This window comes from Alexandromys fortis, unplaced genomic scaffold (assembly GCF_014885135.2).
Source record: "Alexandromys fortis isolate MF-2015 unplaced genomic scaffold, M_Fortis_MF-2015_v1.1 scaffold_64, whole genome shotgun sequence".
In the NCBI taxonomy this organism is placed as follows: domain Eukaryota; kingdom Metazoa; phylum Chordata; class Mammalia; order Rodentia; family Cricetidae; genus Alexandromys; species Alexandromys fortis.
The window spans coordinates 2,047,585-2,070,345 of record NW_026067976.1 but is presented as its reverse complement, the minus strand read 5'-3'; the positions used below and the strand labels follow the sequence as shown (position 1 = coordinate 2,070,345).

Below are 22,761 nucleotides of genomic sequence, written 5' to 3'. Positions count from 1 at the left end.
TTCATTGTGCTGCCTGCCACCTTTAGTGACCTAACGAAGCCCCGCAGGGGTGATTTTTCTTTGTGGACCATGACACAGCCTTCAAAGTTTACAGTCATAAATTGTTGCCCACAGAGAACAATTTCTCAAACTTGTTTAAATAATTACATAGCCAGAGAAGGTAACCACTCTCTCCCTATCACCTAACGTCAAGAATGCCCAGCCCTTATAAACTAACAAAGTAGAAGCCAGAGTCCAAAATGAGCCTCTCAATTGGGGGTTGCGGGGAGGGCATTTGCTATTTGGTGGCACCTTCTGGGTAGGCTTGATATTGCAGCTTAGCTCTGTGGAACATAAAACTCCCGACCAAATGCAAGTGGGAACTATTTGTGAGCAAGGGAATGAGTCAGAAGATGCTTTACAGTGAGCAGCTGTCAGAAGACTCAGCAGCTCCCGCCTCTGCCTCTCTGCCCCAGCCGCTGACTGAAAGGATTAAGCGTGTGTGTCACCACACAGGGCCAGTTTCCACAACCTTTAGACGTGCCAATCTTGGGTCATCGCTGAGCTTCCCTCTCCTCGTCTACAGAATGATGGCTATTGTGACCCTTGGTTCACAGAATTGTGCTGAGGACTTGGCAAGGCAATTAGCATGGGAATCGCTCAGGGCAAGTCCAGCTGTACCTGTGGGACATTCCCTTGGTATAAGACAGCTAGTTCTGCAGAGACTGTGCTGTGTCTAACAATGAGAGAGAGCACAATTATACAGAAAATAAAATGTGAAATAGTACCCTGCAGAGGTGGGTGATGAAATCCTTTCAAAGATCTAGAATGTACTGGAAAGGATGCCAGACCAGTGTATGTGAGTGACAACTGCTGGTGACAGCCAACTATATGACAAAGTCCTTTGTCTGTTTACAACCTTTATAACCCAACGATCTTTAGGAATTACTTAATTTTAAAGCTAAGATATCATACTGAGTTTAACCTGTATTGAAAACAAGGGAAGTAGTGTTTTTTTTTTTTTTAAAAGATTGTCTTTATTTTATTTTATTTTTTTAGGGGCTGGAGAGACGGCTCAGTGTTGAGAGCGCTTGCCGTTCTTGCAGAGGACCTGGATTAGACCCCAGCAACCACAGAGCTACTTACTAATGTGTGTAACTCCAACTCAGGGCACCCAACACCCTCTTCTGGCCTCAATGGGTAGCAGGTACACACATGGTGCTCATACATACAAGCAAACAATCATATACATGAAAAATAAAAACTAAAAAAATCTTAGCCACTTCTTACCCTTATCTGACTTCCTCTTTTTAAAAATCGGATCTACGAATGACTCAGTGACAATGTGGTTGGCTGGAGCATATCATCACCGATCTGATCCCCTCCAACCAGAAAACAAAGAGCCCGTGGAGATGGCAGGTGAGGATGCCCATTCATGCCACAACGTTCACTTTCATCCACTTGTTTTAATGAATGCTCTACACCGAGCTAAATATGCCAAGCGTAATAAAGAACGGTAGCCCCTTCAGGTAATTCCACCTTCAGTTATAAAACACAGAAAATAGGAGCCCAGAAAGAGAGGCTCCCCCCTGGAGCGAGGCAGCCCCTAATGAATGGCCTCTCCAGCTGGAGCTCCCCAAACACAGCCTTTACAGCTCCTGCATGCGCAGGAGTTACAAGTCATTAAAAAGCCACTTTGAAAACACAATAAAGACCTTCTTCTCTGCTGCAATGCCCTTCCTTCCACCACATAAAAACCTAAGGCCAGGCCTTCAGCAGCAGGACACTTACTGCCAGCCCCAGACAGTTTAAGGAGGGCAATGAACAGGGTGGGGCGCGAGGAAATGAGGTGCAGCAAAAGACGGGATGTTGATTCTCTTTCTGTCTCCCTTTTTCTTTTTCAAAGAAACCCCTGCTACTGTGGTTTGAAGTATTGCCCCCCTCCCCCCGCGTCCACTGGGGATGGGGGAGGGTGTCAGAGGGAGAGGAAGCTGCCATATGCTGAGATTTTATTTTTTCCCCCTCGTGATTTCTATCCACGAGAACACTTTGGTCAGTCAATTCCACAGAAGATACGGCTGAAGTCTTACTCTCACACTGCAACCGCAAAGAGTAACATTTTTACCAGATGTCATGTGTCCATCTTCAAGAAAAGATGATGGAACTGACCAAGACCTGTACGTTATGATTAAATCTCTACAGTGCAAAACAAAAGGCATGAAGGCAGAAAATGGGGAAATGATCACTGTAACTAGACCATCTCAAAATCTTATTTATTATTTTTCCTACCTTTCTGCTATGAATACAAACTTTGCCCCCTCCCACAATCACTCAATTCCATAGGCTTCCTTTAAAAACACTCACATAAAAAGCAAATGCAAGCAAGAAACTAAGAAATTACAGAAGGTGTGAATTATTTTTATTATCCATTAAAATATGTGCAGCTTAATAAAAAACCACAATTATAAATACCATGTGGATAATGATATACCCAGACTCTTACCTTTTACTACTACTACTGTTCATAACAGTCTCCAGCAGGAGCAGATGCTTGGCAGTCAGCAAGGCCCAAGTGTCAGCATGCAGCATCAGAAATGAACTCTACACAGGGTACTGCTTGCCTTGAAGCAGGGGTTCTCAACCTTCCTAATAGTGGGATCCTTTAATACATTTCCTCATGTTGTGGTGACTCCAAAACATAAAATTATTTTCATTGCTATAATTTTTGCTACTGTTATGAATCATAATGTGAATATTTTTTGGAAACAGGCTTATCAAAGGGGCTGTGACCCACAGGTTGAGAACCACAGTCTAATATAAGTGCCCAAGGTTCCTCAGTGTAAAGAATTCTCAATCCAGCATCCTTTTAGCAAGTTTCCTCTCTTTGCCTGCTCTCTCTGAGTCGGGACTCTTCTTTCCACTCCCTCCTTCTCCTATCCAAATTCCTCTGCAGGGAAAGTTATTGATGAACTTTTGTGTGATAAAATTAAGTTTCTTTGAAACTGAAAATTTATCTAAAGAATCACAAACATTCAGAAAGAACTCCTTTGGTTATGTTAATGGAACTCAATGATGAACCATTTCTGGATATGTTCTCTTTTACCATGAAGGTGGGGGGGAGCAGAAGGAAGAGTCCAATGTCCTACCTGCTGCATTGCTAGGCAAAATAATCTCCGATCACATTTAATACAAAGCTAAAAGTTCTTGTAAAATCGTGTCTTAATTTTTGTATAAAACCACACTTTGACCCGTATTTTTCCCATGACCATGCCATCGCTGGACTACCCCAAGACAAAATGGCACGTGCCAATTATCCCCACCCCCTACCATATAGAGCTACACTTCTGGAAAATGAAGAAAGCTCTGTGGTCCCTTCTTGAAAACCAGAACATCTCTTTCAGGGCCAAGGTTGTGAAGCTTCTCAGAAGCCAGGTTATACACAGCAGTAGCGAGCATTTTTTTTTCCTAATTAGTGTGTTAATGGCTTTACTAGGACTGATTTAATTTTCATAACAGTCCCACAGCACAGATCAGACGAGAACCTCTGAACATTACTGCCCAGAATCCTGATGACACCAGGACACAAACAAAGGCAATCATCAACACTGGCAGGCTTCCCGTCACCTGTCTCCTCATCACCTTCCAACAAATACGAGGCCTCTGGAAAACGTGCAGCAAAACTGTGGACACTGACCTGGTTTCCCATTTCTCATATACAAATACACATGCAAATCTGATCAAAAGGACTTGTACGAATCAACAAGTTAGGTTCCCTAATACTTCCTGATATAACTGATTCTTATATTTTGTTTCTACACACACACACATTAGCTAGGGATGATAACTGTAATTCCAGCACTTTGGAAGCCAAGGCAGAAGGATAGTTGTGAGTCTGAAGCCAGCCTGGACTAAATAGTGAGTTCCAGACAAGCCTGGGCCATGGAATGAGGACCTATCTCAAATAAACAAATAAAACAACAACCCCAGTCTTACTTGGTTATGGAAGAGCCTCTTTAGAATACTGTTCCCTTTAATTTTAAAAAGGTTTTGCCGAATGAAGAGAGGTCTGATGGCACACACCTTTAATTCTAGCACTTGGGAGGCTGAGGCAGGTGGATCTCTGGGTTCAAGGCCAGGCTAGTTCCAAGCTACAGGCAGGGCTCCACAGAGAACCCCTATTTCAAACAACAAGAAGACTACACTGAGACATATCAGACATATAATTGCTCCCCCCAGCCTTCTGCTGGCTGTTGTGTGTGTGCTGTATAAATGTATACATGTTCAGATATGTTTGTGGATATATGTGGAAACAAGAGGTCAATGCTGGGTGTCTTCCTCACTCGGCACTTTTCAAATAAATTTTTAGAAATTAAAATATAATTACATCGTGTTCTCCTTCCCTTTTTCTACCTCCAACTGCTCCCTTATTCCCCTTGCTCTCTCCTGAAATCATAGTCTCCTTTTCTTTATTTACTATGTTTCACTCACACACACACACACACACACACACACACACACACACACACCTCTAAATATATGACTTGCTCAGTTTGTGTTGTTTTCAGGGCTGGCCACATGGTATTTATTGAACAACCAATCAGGCTTTTCCCCGAGGAAGATGATTTCTCCCTCTCTTAGCATTCCTTAATTGCCTGTACTTCTTTGCCTATGAGCAGGGCCCCTATGAGATTCTCCCCTTCTGTATTTTCAGGTTGATTGGTAGTGCACTTTTTTCAGGTCTTATTCACACACACAGACCCCTAGACAGGACCTCTTATTGAACCTGGAGTTCACCTCTGGCTACACTGGCTGGTCAGCAAACTCTGGGGATCCATTTGTCTTACACCTCACCCTAGATGGGTGATAGGCGTGTCCTGGCACACCTAGATTTTTATCTAGGCACTACAGATCCAACCTCAGGTCCTCACACTGGTGTAGCAGGCCCTTTTAAGATTGACCCTCTCCTTAGACTATTCTGTAGCTTTCTTAATTCTTAATCTCTTCTCACACGTACTTCTTTTCTCATTTCCAGAGTCCACGGTCTCTACCTGCTCTATCTAAGCTTCCTTACTACCCCATCCCCACAAATGAACATAATCAAATCTTAAAACTTGAAAGGACCAGGGAAAAACCAGGTCATTGAATCACCCGTACTCAGAGGCCAACAAGTTCACCCCCCTCCCTGAGACAATGGGAACTACGTTTCTAGAGCTGAGAGTGATCCTGGATGCTTGGGGAAATATTCCAATTCCTGTGGTGCTGTCCTGAACACAGGTGAGATGCCATATAGGGGACAATCTATATGGCTATCTAAACCGCTGGGTAAGTTGAATTCTAGTTCTCTCAGCACCCTTTATGAAGGGCAAAGTCTCCTGAACTCATGGCTTAAAGAATTAGACCAACAGCAACAAAATAAAAGTACTGAGTACCAAAAGACGTATAAGGAAAGCCCAGTTGTTGAGTTTTATACCTAAATAACACTCAGAAGCTTTTAGATGCTTTGTCTGCCGAGCTACACACAGTACATGGCAGCCATCCCTTTTGTGATCACCGGTCTTACGTCCCCAATAATTCTAAGAACTTACTATCCGCTGTAAGTAATTAACAGTTCTAACTCCTGGCTTTCAAAGAGCTTTTAGGGGATCCATTTGGAGGAACATACCCAGCTGAATAAGACTTTTATTAAAAGAAAGGCCCGTTTTATAAAACATGCCTAAAGAGGAAAGAACAAGGGATGAATAAAAGAACAGGCAGAAATACCCAAGGAGGAGGAAGCCCATGTGTGACAAACGCATGCGAAAGAGCCACAGTGCCTTACAACTGCCCCGTGGTCTCCTAACAAATCAACAAACATCCTAGAAAGGGGCTTTTGAAAATTCTGATCACTGAAGAAACACATTCTTTCTAAAGTAGAATCTCCATAAACCATCACTTACTCATACTAATGACAATGCACTCTGGTTCTTCTAACGCTGGTGATGACACGCTAAGTTGATCTCATAGTTTACCAGTGACTCACAGCCCAACTCAGAGCCTTCTTTCTAGAAAAGTCATAACATTTCAGAACACAGAGAGAGTTGCCAAACTCAAATCTTGACAGATTAATCACTCGCTGAGAGCATTTCAGGGTGATCTGAAACAAACACCAAATACACATAAAAGTAGTATCGGCATTACGAATAAGTCTCAAGCTAAGAGGGAGGTTCGGAGCAAGCAAGGAAAAAAAAAATACTTGGGTGAGCGGAATAACTCCTTCCACTCATTTTCATTTCACAAGCTGTAAGTTTTTAATCTTTCCCTAGCGCTGAACAAATCACTCAGTCCGTAGCATTTTGAGTGACACAAGCTTCTAGTCTGACCTTTGATAAGAAGTTTGGATTAGCCCTACAGAATAAGAGGAGGAGGTATCCAGAGAGAACTGGAACTGGCACCTTGTCCTGATTCTAGCTGGCTTGTGATATACAACAGAGCAAACCCAAGTCAGATGGGAAAGGCCTCCTATCCTTCACCAGGATTTAAGGAAGGGACATCCATAGGAGATACCATAGGACAGAAAGAAAGGTGTTGTAAAGCAGTCAGTGACCCTTCTTGACCTTGACCTAGCATACTAACAGCCAAAGAAAGAAGGATGTCAGGAAGCGGATGGAACCTCATAGCAAGTGAAAACAGAATCAAATGCCCTCCAACAGTCCTATCACTAGATGTGCAAGATTTCTTATGCGGGTAAGAGGCTAAAACAGATAACTTCAAAGTCCCTGCCGGCCAACTCTGCAAATCTGTAATTATAAGCTCACATCACAATATCAAACAACTGGGGTATCAGATGGTGAGATGCCTTCTCAGGCATCCAGAAGATAATCCTGCCCACCGGCAAACACGCAGCAGACTGTGCATTCCTTCTTTCCCAGTCAGGGGCTACCCCGTGAAGAAAAAGACAGCTTGATTTTCAAACTGGAAATAGTTTTACAGGTACATATGGATATCAAAATTTCACTATGCAAAGTATGCAGTTACAACAAAGCTTCCTTTAACTCTGTTAAAAATAGCAGCACTAGGGCCGGGTTCTGGCTTAGGAGGAGAGTGCTTGCTTGTCAGGCAAGGCCTTGGTTCAGTCCCTAGTACCACACAGAAATACAGCAAACTGTAACCAATTCTCCATTTATTTTTTTTTTCTCTTTGAACTTGTTTTTCCATTCCCTTCAAGCTTGAATGCTTGAACACAATTTAAGTCAGCAACCAGTACAGAACACAACAACAAAGCTTGCAAGGGCACTGAACCTTTATGCTGCCGTTCAAATAACCTTTAATGCATTGTGGAATATAGCTTTCCTTAACAACTTCAATTATAGTCTAAAAACCTCCACAGATTCCTCAAGGACTGCATTTCCTTCTTCCCATTAGTTAAGGAAATTCACTTTTAGGCTACATCCCTTCCTCATTTCTGTAGGGACAGCATCCATCTTCTCTCATTGCAAACCATGAAGCTCTCTGAAATAGAACCCAAGACTTGCTGAAGGGAAGGAGGGGGGCCCACGGCTACTCACGTCAGATTTTGAGGACATATTCTCCTCCACGTCTGAGTCGTTGGGATCCACAATATCGTCAAAGGGCGGCAACGTCGACCTCTTCTTCTCTGACGTCTCACTCTCAACTTTGACCTTCCCCATCTTGACATGAGATTTGTCTTTTATCTGTTTTTTATCAGCAGAACAAGTGAGTATCAGTGGCGGTGCACTAGAAAAACTTTTAAATAAAGCCTCTGAACTGCTCTTTTTCCTCTTTTTGGCTGAGAGTTCTTCAGAATCAGAAATGGGGGGCCTTTTACTGGGAGCCTTCTTATCCTGCTGTCCACTGGTGATGGTGAGTAAGTTACTGTCTGCTTTTGGCTCTTTTGACATGGGTTTAGGTTCCTTGAAGGCCATCTTAGGAACTATTTTTTCTTCTTTCAGTGGTTTGTTTTCTTTGGGTTTCTTGGAGGAGTCTTTGGAAGATTTGTTGTGATCCCTGGAAGGTTCTTTGAAGGCACTTTTATGTTCTCTGGAGTCTTTAGAAGGTTTTTCCTTGTGCTCCTTCATTAATTTGTGAGGCTTTGAAAAACTGGTACTACTGCTGCTGCTGCTGCTGCTGCTACTGCTGCTGCTGCTGCTGCTGCTACTACTGCTGCTGCTGCTGCTGCTACTGCTGCTGCTGCTGCTGCTGCTGCTGCTACTGCTGCTGCTGCTGCTGCTGCTGGTATGAATGCTCCTGTTAGGGTCCTGCAAAAAGGAGAAGAGAACCAAACTCTCAAAACAAAATAGTAAAGAAGAGGCTAAAGTGGTGGTTCTCAATCTTCCTAATGCTGCGACTCTTTAATTCAGTTCTTCATGTTTTGGTGATCCCCAACCATAAAATTATTTTAATGCTACTACATAACTGTAATTTTGCTACTATTATGAATCATAATGTAAATATCTTATATGCATGTTATCTGATATTTAATCTCCAAAGAGGTCTCAACCCATAGATTAAGAACCCTTGGTCTAAAGTCAACTTCTGTGAACTCCAGCTATACAAAATATCTGTTTTTTGCTTTTAACCCATCCCTAAGATACCCAATATTTTAACTGCAGTTTAACAGGTAGGAATAATACATGTGAGAAACATATATAAGAGAGTCATTATGATCAGAGAATTTCATAGGACAAGGTATCTCTTCAACCATGGAAAGATAAATTTAAAAGTTTTATAATGAACAAATGGTAACAATACGCTTGTCTGAGAAGGGACAAAAGTGAGTAGCAAATGGCCCCACTAATAATTTACGGCGTACCTATCTATGGTTGGTGGGTACGGAAAGCACCACCTATAAAGTATGTAACAACTGAAATAAGGGGTTCTCCTGAGAGCATCCTAATTCTAAAGAAACCAACAGAGGAACAAGTAGCAGAAGCAGGCTCCTGCTATCAGAAACAGAAGAACAGGTAGCATTAATTGACCAGAATAAAAACTCAAAGAGGGAGCAACACAGACTGCATTTGAATAGCAGCACCTAGGTACATCACAAGATTGAGACAGAAGCAGAAAACAGTCAAGGTAACACAATGAAGCCAGGTTACATGAAATCCTAAACATCTATGCCAACCATAAAGTCACAAAAAGAAAGAATTCTTAATGTAAGCTAAAAGTTTTTAAGTCAAATTTTTATCAATTGAAGAATATCTCTCTCTCACTAAGGACAAGGTGGGGGGAGAAGAAAGCAAGCGAACACATCAAAGAACTCACCTATCAATGGACAGGATGGTAGGCAATTACTGTTAAACAATCCTAAGAAGGAGGTAACTATTCATATTTTATTTTAAATGTGACTAAATTTCTTACTCATCACAATACCTCAAAACATATAACCTGAGCTGGAAAGATGGTTCTGAAGTTAGAAGCACTGGCTGTTCTGCCAGAGGACCTGGGTTCAATTCCCAGCATCCTCAAGGTGGCTCACAACCTACAGCCCCAGAAGATCTGGTGCCCTCTTCTGGCCTTCACAGACACTGCATGCACATGGTACAAAGTCATACACATAAAGGAAAAATACCCCCACACAAAAATAAGTAAAATTTAAAACAGATACTCCCAAACACACATATTATCTACATAAAATCTCTACATAATCTATTTAGGAACAAAATCTAAATCTAAGTCTATACTTAACAAATTTGTGAGTCTTTATTATTAATAGCAAAAATAAGAAACAATAGGAGATTCTGGGCATGCAAAAATCCACATCAACACTGAAGAAATAGTTCTTTCATGCCCCCTTCAACCTCCTAATGGAACCGAAGATAAATTCCATTCAGATTCTCCATCTTCAGGTCCATTCTCCTTCACGTCTAATGCACTCACTTAAGGCCAGTGCTGTATAGCCCATCTGATACACCTTAACCGTCTGGCATGACACAACAAAGAGTATGTACGCAGGCCCTCTCAGCAAAAGGAGCAATCTCCTATTTACTGCATCCATAGGAGGGGAGGGTGGGAACCCATGTTCACTGATACACAGCAGAAAGCGATACCCTATGTGAAGATCACTGTTCTATGCCAGTGGGAATATGTATTTTTGTTTCCTAGAAAAATCATCTGCCCTTTATGTATAGCAAAATAGCTCAAATTATTCCTTTTCTAAAAAGAGCATTTGGTTTCAAAATTACAAAATGGATAGAGTTACCAAGCAGAGACTTGCTTTCATGCTTTGAAGTGGCTAGGTGGCTCTTTACAAAGCATTTTAATCTGAGACTTTAAAACATGCTACTAAATATAGCACGTTCATATTACTGAAACTACATTATTTAATAAATTCATTACAGGACATTTCCTGGCATGTTCAGCAATACTATGAATAATTAAAATAACATATAATAGACAAACTAAATTAAGGAAGAACATTTTCAAATCTAATATCCTTGGGATTTTTTTAAAATTGGTTTGTTGACTCACTGAATTTTGGCAATTTGAAATCAGTTTGCTAATTATGCCTACACCCAACATTCGATCTATATGGAGTATTACACATATTTTAATAAATAACTTCCTACACAATCAACATACTTCTAATGTTACACATTAAAAACCAATAAACATCAGGAAGTGGGGGACTTCTACAGTGAAACTTAAATTATTAATAATATCTGTAAAATAAACAGGAATTCTTAATAAAGTACACAGTGGTGGGTCAGAGAGTTGGCTCAGCAGGCAAAGGTGCTTGTTGTCAAGTCTAATAACCTGCATGTGTTCCCCACGACCAGCATGGTGGAAAGACACAAACATACACATACCAGCTGTCCTCTGACCTCCACAGGTGGTACACATGTTTATATGCACACATGCATGCACATGTGAGCACATACACACACAAAAATAAATGCCATTCAAATTTATAAACAAAGCATTCGGTGATACTAGATACAAGTTCTTATGTTATAGATAGTTTATGTTTTTGTCTTAACCACATGAGTGTATATATAAGAAACCCAAGAAATGTATTTTTTATAACGTGAGCTATTTAGTGCTCCCTTCATCTACTCAAAAAAGCTCCACTATCCTCCCTTTATCATCACTTCACAAAGCTTTCTTGGGTGTGGCAGCAACGGTCAGTAATCTTAGCACTCAGGAGGGAGGGACAGACACACCTCTGAGAGTTCAGAGCCAGCCTAGTCAACCACCACACTGCAAGTTCAAGGCCAGCAGGGGCTGCACAGTGAAACCCGGTCTGGAAAACAATCAAATAAAGACTGGAAAGGTGGCTCTGTGCTTAAGAGCAGCAGCAGCTCCTGAAGAAGACTAGAGATTGACACCCGGCACCCACGCAACAGCTCACAAGCATGCATAACTCCATTTCTTTGGTACCTTACATCTGTCACGTTCATGGTGCGCACACATAAATGCCTTCAAAACACTCAAACACATAAAATAGGTAAATCTAAAAAATTAAATCAAATAATCATTTCTAAAAGCTTTCTTTGAGCAAAAAGTCAAATATCAGACAAATACTTTCCATAAGAACGTCCATGGCAAAATTCAGAAAATAACGAAATGAGAGGGTGGTTTCTGTCACACACAGAGGAGCGTTTCCTTTAGCTGGGGCTGGTAGCAGACAGCTTAAATACATGCCACCAGCCTCTACACTCTTATACATAAGAAGTGGGAGCTTAGACACATAGGCATCCACCTGCCACTGACACGGAATAAAAGCTGATATAACTCATATATATTGGCTCTAGTCGGCGGGTTTTTAAGAACTGTTTCTAAATCATTAACCTCAGCATTAAATGTTAGTGCAGAGCGCCGACTAATTAGCATTCTATGTGAAGCTTCCCCGTGCTGCATAATTCAGATCTCTCTGCCTAAAGATGAATCGGAGCGGCTGAATATCGAGTAATGCACAGGGAAGGCGTGTGCATAATTCACATCTCAAATATGAAAAGCAAATGACTATTTAAACATACATACACATGCACAAACTTTGCCACCTGGAATGCTGAGGCATACAGCTCTCATCCATGCCATTCTATTGAATGCTTCTTTGTCTGCGTTTTCTGGAGCAGAATGGTCTCTTTAGTGTCTAATTCTGTCTAACTGGACTTGTCCATAACTCTAGCAGATAGCCGAAGGTTGTAGGAACTGAACTTTCTAATTATGTGTGGCTTTCCATTTCCTTGTCTTCGCCAGGCTGACAACTCCGTGCTGACGCTTGACTTTCTGTTTCCTCCCTCTAGCTCCCTTCTGTCTTGTTCTAACTGCTCTGCGACATTGTGGAAGATTCCCAGATTAATAGAACTTGAATTTGACAAACTAATGATCATCAAATTTTTACTAACCAAAACCAATAAAATTTTCCGGATGAGTTTATTTGTCCAAACATTTCACCAGGATAATTCCCACAACCTGCAGTGTGTACTTCAAGAGGTTGTGTATAGGAAGGGATATCATAAACTGTGATATTAAAAATAAGCTTTCAAATAGATCACAAATAATGATGAGGATACCATTTGAGAATATGAATAAAATATAAAATTTGAGGATCCTGTAGAGGAGGGGAAAGGGGCCTAGAATTTGGTCTACTTCCTTATTTTGATTTAAAATGCAGCCAACTCAACTCAATCATCTTTTATTGAGCCAGTCAATTCTAGAGGCAGAAGGCAGGTGAGCTGGCCATAGGTTTGTGGGACTTTTGTGAGGAAAGAGCTAGTACAGGATCTCGTTGGCTCCAAATTAGGACCATAGGAGTTCATCATTCAAATAACTGCACAGCCCCAGAGTATCCTGTAGGATGGGGAGTCCACTCTACTCCTGAGGCTATGGAATGGAAGGAGGCAAAAGGAAAGCAAAGACATGTATAACTATACAGATAAGAAACTGTAAACATGTTTGTTAGTGTACTGGAGGTTGAAGAGCCCGATCCTTTCATCACTTACATGAACCCCAATGCATACAGAAGAAGTAGGGAAGACCTAATAGACTTCTGGAGAAGACATACGAAGCATTGGCATTTAAAACATGATTAAATTAAGGAGAATAAGTAATAAAATAGTAATTTCTAAATTTTTTAAAGTTCAGTGAAAACTGAAAATTAAGATTATCAAGCTAGATAATTCATAGGGCAAAGGGAGAAACACAGCAATCAGTGGCAGGAAAGGGGTCAGAAGAAACCACAGTGTAAAGACACAGAAGTGGATGATGGGAAATGAGAAGACTCAAGAATAGAGGGAGGCAACCTAGCAAGGCACAGAGTCTAAAGGAAAAAAATGTGTGTGTGTGTGGGGGGGGAGATTGTGAAAGTAATGTGGGAAAAAAATGTCTAAGAACTAAAGGAAAGAGTGAACTGTCAGCAAACAGGGTTTTCCAGCACCCAGGGGAAACTAGTGATAAAAGACACATACCCACACGTGTTAGCTCAAGTTTCTAAGCTTCAAGGGTTTGGGCTGGGGGAAGCTGAGTGGTTAGGAGGCTGGAATGTCCCTCCACAAGACCCGAGTTTGATTTCCAATATCAACACCAGGTGGCTCATGCTACCTTTTAACTCCAAGAGACCTGATGCCTTCATCTGGCCTCCATAGCCAATTGCACTCACATGCATACAGTATATTAAAAAAAATATTAGAAAAATATTAAGAATTAAGGAAGTGACCAATTGCCAAAGATAATTAGTTACTTCAAAGTAGAAAAAATCTGCTGAAATTAGAATATTCATTTGTAACACAGAGATCTAATACACGGGGCATAAAAATGGCTGTGGGAGAAAAAGAAAGAAAGAAACAATAGTATCCACCCCTTATCAATCTTAGCTTGTACTGAAGTTTATGTATATCACACTTTCCCCTAAACATACTTCCCTGTGATACAGTTAGCTTATAAATTATCTACAGTAGAGAACAGTAACCATTAATTATAAGATTGTAATAGATACTAAAATAAACTAAAATTTCTATTAATTTCTGGACATTTCCATCTAATAGTTTCGTACCTTGGTTCTATGCAGGGAACTGACACCACATAGAGTAGAATGTGGTTAATAGGAGACAGTTATATAACTCAAAGAACACACAGGCAGTGTCAAAGAAGAATCTGACAAGGTGTAATGATTTAAAGAACACACTGTCCACTGCCCCATTATGACAAGACATTCTAGTCAAAAAGCCACATCAGAGAACAGGTCCTCTACACAAGTGAGGATGGCAAAAGGCAAACACAGAGAATGCAATGTGCCTTGCAATCTGCACAGAACTAAATCTAAATAGACAACAAACTGTATGAATACATGGATTCTTGACACAGAAGAGGTAGAGCAGAAACCTGGACCTACAGAAGTACATTATCCACACAGGAACTATAAATGGCAGGGAGTGACGGGATGGAAAAGAAGGTAAACTTTCTCATTCTAAAGTGTAAGAAAACGTTATATGAAGGGTCTATGGTGACATTTAAGATATTCATCAGTCTGACTACAGGGCAAGGCCAGTTCGGGCACCCTCTCCTCTATTGCTTATGGTCTTAGCTGGGGTCATCCTTGTAGATTCCTGGGAATGTCTCTAGAGCCAGGTTTCTTGCTAACCCCATAATGGCTCCCTCAATCAAGATATCTTTTTCTTTGTTCTCATCTCTGTCCTTCCTCCATCTTGACTATCCCATTCCCTCAAGGTCTCCTCCCTCCTCCCTTTCTCACCTCCTCTTGTCCTTCCACCCTCCCTTCTTCCCCCAACCCCCACGCTCCCAATTTTGTCAGCAATCTTGTCTATTTTGACTTTTGAGGTGGATCTATGCATGTTTTTCTTAGGGTTCACCTTATTACTTAGCTTCTCTAGGATCATGAACTATCGGTTCAATATCTTTTATTTATAGCTAGTATCCACTTACAAGTGAGTACATACCATGTTCATCTTTCTGGGTCTGGGTTAGCTCACTCAGGATGGTGTTTTCTAGTTCCATCCATTTACACGCAAAATTCAAGCTGTCATTGTTTTTTACTGCTGAGCAATACTCTAATGTGTAAATGTGCCACATTTTCTTTATCCATTCTTTGGTTGAGGGGCATCTAGGTTGTTTTCAGGTTCTGGCTATTACAAATAATGCTGCTATGAACATAGTTGAACAAATGTCTTTGTAGTATGGTTGAGCATCTTTTGGGTATATGCCCAAGAGTAGTATTGCTGGATCATGAGGCAGGTTGATTCCCAGCCTGCGTCGAAGCACTGGACTGAGCTCCCAAGGTCCAGTTGAAGAGTGGGAGGAGAGAGAATATGAGCAAAATGGTCAAGTCCATGATGGGTTCACCCACTGACACAGTTTACCTGAGCTGATGGGAGCTCACCAACTCCAGCCAGACTTGGAAGGAACAAGCATAAGATGAAACTTAGTCCCTCTGAATGTGGTTGACAGTTGCATGACTGGGGCAGACTGGGGAGCCACTGGCAGTGGCACCAGGATTTATCCCTACTGCTTGTATCTGTTCTCTTTGGATGGATACCTTGCTCAGCCTAGATATAGTAGGGAGGGTCTTGGACCTTCCCCAAAGTAATGTGCATTACCCTCTCTGTGGAGTGAGTGAGGGGTGGGATGGGAGGTAAGTGGAGGGAATGGTAGGAGGGGAGAAAGTGGGAACTTAGATTGGGTATGTATAATAAAAAAAAGATGGTTTGTTTCTTCTTTAAAAAATGAATAAATACAAAAAAACTTTATAATAAGGAATTGGAAGAAACCACTGCCAATAATGACAGGGGAATAACAGAAAGTTGGAGCTGGTTATCAGTTTAAAATATAAGCAGAATTAAGGAAAAAATATTAGCAAGTATAAACAATGCACAAAGAGTCACTTGGAATCAAAACCAAAGTGCTGAATTACCTCTCCCGCTGACATCGTGCTAGACAGGAGCTAAGGTCACACATCATCTGTGAGAAACCCTTAACATCACTTGATTGCAAAAAAAGGTTAAAACAACTGGATGAGCCATAAAATATCAGCTCAGCACACCTAAAAGAAAGCACCAGGCTATGTTAATGTCAGGCAATGTGGAACTCAGTATGGCGAGGGGGAAAATATGTTAACAGCTAGAGGGACTTTTAAAATAATGAAACTAATTTAAACACTGAGACTAACAAGAGCCAACAAGGTTCAAAATTTAGCATTTACCAGTGGGTGGGAGGGGGCCTAAAAGAACATGCCAGACATGGAAGAGAGACGGCATTTAAGAATAGCAACTGGAGTCTTTCCTTCAGCCACAATCTGAGTGGCCAAAGTAAAAAAGAACATGAAAGATAGGCTGTTATGAGAGGTGCTGGCTTTGACATTTTAATAGTGATCTAATATTCAAGTTTAAACTCAACCCAGAAAGTTAGGGCGAACTCTACTAAATATCATGGAAAACAAAGAAATTCAGGCAGCGAGCCGTTTCTAAATTGGACCAGGAAAGACAGCAGGCAGCATTGCATTAAGCCTAAAACCCCTCCGTTTGTCTGCATCGGTAAAATACGCCACCAGTACAGACATCTATGTCTATAGAAACAGAGACGTCAGAACTGCATGAATGGTATAAGGGCTGTGATCGTCCTGTTGGTTATGTGAAAGGAGCATGTAGCATGCAAGAGGAGAGAATCTGGCCCCGATGACTGACTTCCCTCAGCCGCCTGGACTGAGTTCAGCCACTTCTTTATTAGAGCAGCCTGACTTTGTGAATAACCACAGAGGATGTCTCTATGTAGAAAGCAAAGGGATGAGGAATCGAAACTCTCCACCCATCCAAACTGCTCACGTTAGGAAGGACAAACGGTGGTAATGTGGTAGAGAGGTTGGAGTGGGCAGGGGCAAGGAAAGAAAGTCACTCAGAGGACTATGTTATGGGGATGTGAGCTGGGGGTGGCAACAGTGACAGGTCACTGAAGAGATGTTTACTAGGCCAGCCTCAGGGAAATGGGGAAACTGAGACACAGGCACAAACGTACACAAAAATATACACTTATATGCTCATACACAAATGCACACAAAATTAGTGGCGGAACTAAAATTTAAGTCCAGGCTGCCTGACTGCAGTACCTGTAGTCTTTGCTGTATTTCTGTGGATTTCTACATTAACTCTGTTGATTTTAAAAAACCTGTCAACCTTGACAACGTAACTTGAGCAAGAAAGGAAAGAACAAGAATAACAGGGCAAGAGTTCAATGAGGAACAGGACAGGAACTGTAGTCTCGGCAGGAACATATCAACCAAGTTCCATTTACTTGCAGTAGGTGGGGGTACACTGTGGTGGTTTTGTTTGTTTGGTTTTTGACAGAGCTAAGTGGCAAATAATTTATTTTGAAATAAGACACTTCTTCTGTATACACACAGGATGCTGAATTTTGGATCATTTAGTGCCAACTATTTTAAGGCTAACTGACTTATTTGAAGGGTTGTATTTAGTTGGCTTATGTGATACTTCTCACCTCACAATCATGAAATTCCTGTAAGCCAGATGAATTAACATTTTACAGCACTCAAAGCAAATACTAAATAACCACCTCCTAAACAGTAAGGTGAAGACAACCAGGACACCCTACGTAACCCCTTACAGGAAGTGATAGGGAAGAACAGGAATTTGAAAGATTTAGCTCAACAACCATGTGGCAATGGAAAATATAACAAATTTTAAAACCACAGAAACAAATGACTGTAAGAAAATATTTCAACAATAACATCTTATCTGTGAATATATACTTTACCTAATTATAGCAATAAACAATGTTCACTAATTTTCAGCTTTTAGAAATCTACTTAACTTGCTAAGCACGTTACATGTTCTTGTCAGTATTAATCTACACAGTATAAATAAGTTTAACACATACAAAGCTACATGCATATGTATACAGATATATGTTTGTACATATCCTCATATGTGTGTATGTACACATGAACGCATATATAGGCTGCATAGATCTAACCTCCAAAGTCTGAAATCATAAACACTGAGAAATCAGAGAGGTTTCCATCACCAACATGTGGGAATTCTGGCCACTCACCTGATACCGTAAGTGGAAAACTCCAAATTTGTCCTAAAGTTACAGCCACAACTCAAAGTAACCAAAAATATTGTTCACTTTATTAAGAAATCACATTTGGGGGCTTAAGAAATGGCTCAATGCATAAAGTGTCTGCTCAACAACCATAGAGACCTGATTCGGAAAAGCCAAGGGTGACAGGGCATGCCTGCAACCTCAACACTGGGAGACAAAGCCAGGTGGTGGGTCCTGGGAAACCACTGATCACCCGGTCTAGCTGGGATGGTTATCTACATTTGAGTGAGAAAGTCTGTCTCAAAATGAGGTAGAAAGCTAGAGGAAGACAGCTGACAGTGGCATCTACAATGGAAGAAGAAAATGGGGAAACAAGGAGAAATTTTAGTGCTCATGAACTTATTGCGTTGAAAAGCAAGAGGAAATGCCGACCATAGCTAATGAAATACGAAGAGAAATTCAACATCTAGAATCGTACAAATGTTCCTAAGAGAAGAACTTAAAACTACATCTTAGAAAGAGGGAGACGAGCTAACGCCTCATTAAGAAACAACGGTGTGATTGAGTGCTCTGTGGCAAAGGGAACATCTTATTAACACCTCCCTCTGTACCCAGGACATCATGGGGGTTAGAAAGACTGTGAGAACTGCATGACAGGGTCAAGGGCTACAAAATGCTGTCCTCTGGGCATGACTCAGAAGCTGTCCACATAAACTCACAGCAGTTATGATTATTGCACAAGACCTGCAGAAGATCAAGTCAGTAAAAATTCCAGCACACAGGTGGGGATTCCCAAGGCTCCAACCGTAACTAAGGAGCCGCTGGCAATCAATATCTACTGGAGGAGGGAGAGTCATTCTTCTTCAGGGGTGCAGCCATGGGCAGCTTGCCCAGGCCTCAATGAATGAACCCAAACCCTTGTTCACATGGGCAACACAAAGAAAACTCAGTAGGTTCTAGAAGAAAGGCGTGATGAAGCAAGATGAGGAGAGAGTGTACCAGTAGCTGGTGGGAGAGAGACTTAGGTATACTTAAGATTATTTTGACACTTATAAAAATTCCAAAACAGAAGAAGGGAGGGGCAGGAAGGACGAGAGGGAGGGCAGGCAACATAGAAATACAATTTAGAATCCCCAAAGAGGACTAGGAAAGAATACAAAGGCTGGAGGAGGAGTCAAGTGTTGTAGAACCCTTTCATCTGAGCAGGACAGGGCTACTATACCCATCAGCTATAATCTGAATAGATACAGACATTAAGCAGATAGTAATGGGCTGAGCTAGAAGAGGGTCTTCCATGGAAGCGCATATAAAATAAAATGTTAAGAAAGAAAGGGGAAATGAGAATAGGAGGATTAAAGGGGAAAGAAGGGTAAAGAAGGGAATATAGAGAGGGACAACTAACACTAAAGCCCTTTTGAAAAGCTACATAGAAACCAATTTCTGTAGAAGCATAATAAAGTGTGTGTGTGTGTGTGTGTGTGTGTGTGTGTGTGTGTGTGTGTGTGTGAAAAGCAATCTAAACGGATCACCAAAAATAGGGGAGATAATGTCCCAACTAGACATGTTATGTAACCAAGTAAAACCTCCAGTGCTTTAAGGTGGTTGACACCTTGAAGTGTTGGCCAAGGGAGTCCCATGAAACCCTCTAACATCATAGACTATTGCCAGGGCTATTGGCTGCCCTGCACAACCTGAGGGCAAGGTCTTATTGATGAAGGCAACACTTTCTTATGAACTGACTATGAAGAAGTTGAGCTGATGCCCTATGAGAAGCTTCAACCCTAGTGACTAACATTCACGATGCTGGAAGGTCAACTGAACACCAGCAAAGATAATCAATAATTATCAATATCATCCAGCTATAAACTTGTAACCTAAAATAGCAAGCTGCCTACAAGATATACTGGGTTAACAATGGTACATATGTTCTAGGAGTAAACAACCACTTTTTAAATTAGATTTTTAAGGCCCACTCCATGAGGTGGAACTCATGTATGACACTGGTAAAGAGAACAAGAACCTGAGACTAGATAGGTCAGAGCCCTAGGGGAAAAGCTAATACTATTATTATGCTAAATGAACATAGCAATAAATGACTCCTAATGACATTCTGCCATACCCACAGATCAGTGCCTCGCCTGCCCTTCATCAGAGTCATCTTATTGCACAAAGAACCATAACTGGACAATGTGCAGCAAGGGAGAGGCTAGAGCGTTCAGTCCCAAATGATATATTTTCATACCCAACCGTCATATCCCTGCCAGCAGCACCACCCCAAACCCAGGGATCTGTGCAGAAGTGGAGGTAGAAAGGTTACAAAGGATAGAAGGCTAGAGATGATGGATGGCTCCAAGGAAACTGTCTTCCAGACACAACAGTACTGATACACACATGACTGTGGCAGCACCCACAAGGCCTGTGCAGATTCAAACCAACCAGGGGCCCAACACTAAGAAGGGAAAGTGGACACAGTGTGTTTCCCATGACCAAGGCCTATTTGTAATTGATACCTGTAGGAAGATAGAACCAGTTGTTCTCCACAGGAGTGTCACTGGACACACCAACTACACTCCAGGGCAGGCCCCGTGTCCAGAAGTAGTTGCCAATACAGAACAAACTCAATGGTATTTTGTGTGAACTTTTTGTTTCATATTGTCATATTTTGTTTTACTGGTCTTTTGATTGTTTTAATTTTTGTTTTGTGAGGTTTGTTTTCTAGAGAATATAAAGTTGGGATGGTGGGATCTAGGAGGATCTAGGAGGCATTATAGGAGAGGAAAATATAATCAAAATATATATGAAAAATTTTAAAGAAAAAACAGACAAAAGAAAGAAAATAAAAATTAGCGATAGGAATCTCCAAAAAGGATAAATACACCTCGAAGAACAACACAGATAAATCAGGAAAGAATAATTTTATTTCAACAAATTTAAAAGTAAATTTTTAAGGAAATGTGGCTACCAAAACTGATACTGACCTACCCCAAAAAAGTATTCAGGAAGGGAACTTTATTAATATCAGTGAAGTAGTTTAAAACCTTCCTACAAAGAGAACACTGGGACCAAGAAGTTTAGAAGCAAGTTCTTGGAAAAGATAATCTGAATCTACAGAAAGTCTCCCATAAGTAGAGGAAGCACTGTTTTATACAGTTAATGTTACCAAAGCAACATTGTAAGCCAAGAATATAAAATAAACGGACCAATCTAACTCAATAATACAGATGAAAAAAATTGAAAACAATAGCGCACAAATAACCCAATTGCAGCGGGGAGCAACACCTAAAGAAGCAGAAACAAACTGTACTTAATTCAAGGGCTCAATAGCAGTCTACCAGGACAAAATGCCTGTAAGGACCACAGCACCAGACCGGAGGAGAACAAATCTACCACATTATCTTAAGTAATGCTGAAAAGTTGTCTGATAAAATCAAAATCCATCCATGAATTTAAAAAAAAAAGTGTCTTAACTTGATATGAACTGGCATTCTCTAAAGATGCGGCCTCCATATTAAATCCCCCAGCTGCTTGACCTTGGCTGACTTGAGGACCATGACTAAGCAAAGAGGGAATGTGGTAGACCCAGAGCCAAAATCATCCTGGGCTGTCTTTGACCCTTTAAAAACCAGATACCCCGTCTTTGTATCTGACCTACCAGTCTCCTTACTAAAAGAAACACATCTCAGAATGTACTGTTAAGCTTAGCAGACCTCTTGTCTCCACCAATCCTAAAGCGAAGAATATTAAAAGATAATGCTAGAAACCTATGGAAGAGATTGCCTTGGTTCACCATGCCTACTGTCTATCTGATGCGCCCACCAATGTAATTACAAACTTGTTTATTTTGACTTCCTTCTGCTCTGTGACTAGAAAAATTCGTGTAACTTCTTAGACGGTAGGACATGTCAAAATAACTTGAATCTGTGTTCTAGTACTAAAGACACACATATTTGGCTAAGAATAAATGATTTTATTTCCGTTAAAATGGAGTCATTATTTTACATCCACAGTGACAATGGCAGCTAACAAAATTCCGTGCAAACAACATTCTCAATGGCAAGTCACCAGAACTGCCCCCATTAGAACTAGCAACAAGTTTGTTGTAGGTGTTTCTACTGACATATGATCATACAATACAGGAAAAATGAATGCTCGCGTATGACTATCTACATAGAAATAGCAGTGCTCTACACAGAAGAACTCCTTGAATTAGTAAGTTAAAAAGATGACAAGAAGGTCAAGTGCAAAGATGAACTGCATGTTTGTGTGCCAATAGTGTTGAAAACATGAATACAGGAGCAGGGTTAGCTAAAAGGATGGGGAGGAGCACTGTGAGACACCGGGTGGTGGCAGAAGATGGGACTCATAAACACACAGCAGGTGCGGCCACCTGCACAAGACCAAGCCAGTCAACACGCCCACCTGGGAAGAAGGGGCCAAGGAGGCCCTACTATTCCTGAGAAGTTACTGGCAGCAAAAGATGCCAGGGGCAGGAAGTCATTTTCTTCAGTGTTGTAACAACTGATAAGTGACCCACAGAGGTGAGAGTTCTTGGCTCCCCCGGAGCTGGAGTTGCACACCGCTGTGAACTGCCTGGTATGGGTGCTGGGAATTGAGCTCAGGTCCTCAGGAAAAACAGGGCTTCATCTTAACCACAGGGCCCTCTCTCCAGGCCCTAGATAAAACCTATTGTTTTTTGAGACATGGAAGATGGAAATGTTTAATTTTAAAGTTACCAAATTTCTTTTTTTAATATAATTTTATTTATTTATT

The 22,761-nt window shown here is 41.1% G+C and overlaps 2 protein-coding genes across 4 annotated transcripts in view; one reads left to right on the top strand and one right to left on the bottom strand.

The window, feature by feature from the left end:
* Positions 1 to 22,761, top strand: part of Focad (focadhesin) — a 1,203,139-nt gene that overhangs the window by 635,251 nt on the left and 545,127 nt on the right. The gene's annotated exons all lie outside the window — the stretch shown is intronic.
* The window catches only part of Mllt3 (MLLT3 super elongation complex subunit), a 259,546-nt gene that overhangs the window by 54,526 nt on the left and 182,259 nt on the right, over positions 1 to 22,761 (bottom strand). For all 3 annotated transcript variants that reach the window (XM_050157371.1, XM_050157369.1, XM_050157370.1), the window contains exon 5: positions 7,524 to 8,234. In XM_050157371.1, coding sequence (XP_050013328.1) covers positions 7,524 to 8,234 — 711 coding nt within the window. The remainder of the gene's footprint in view (positions 1 to 7,523; positions 8,235 to 22,761) is intronic.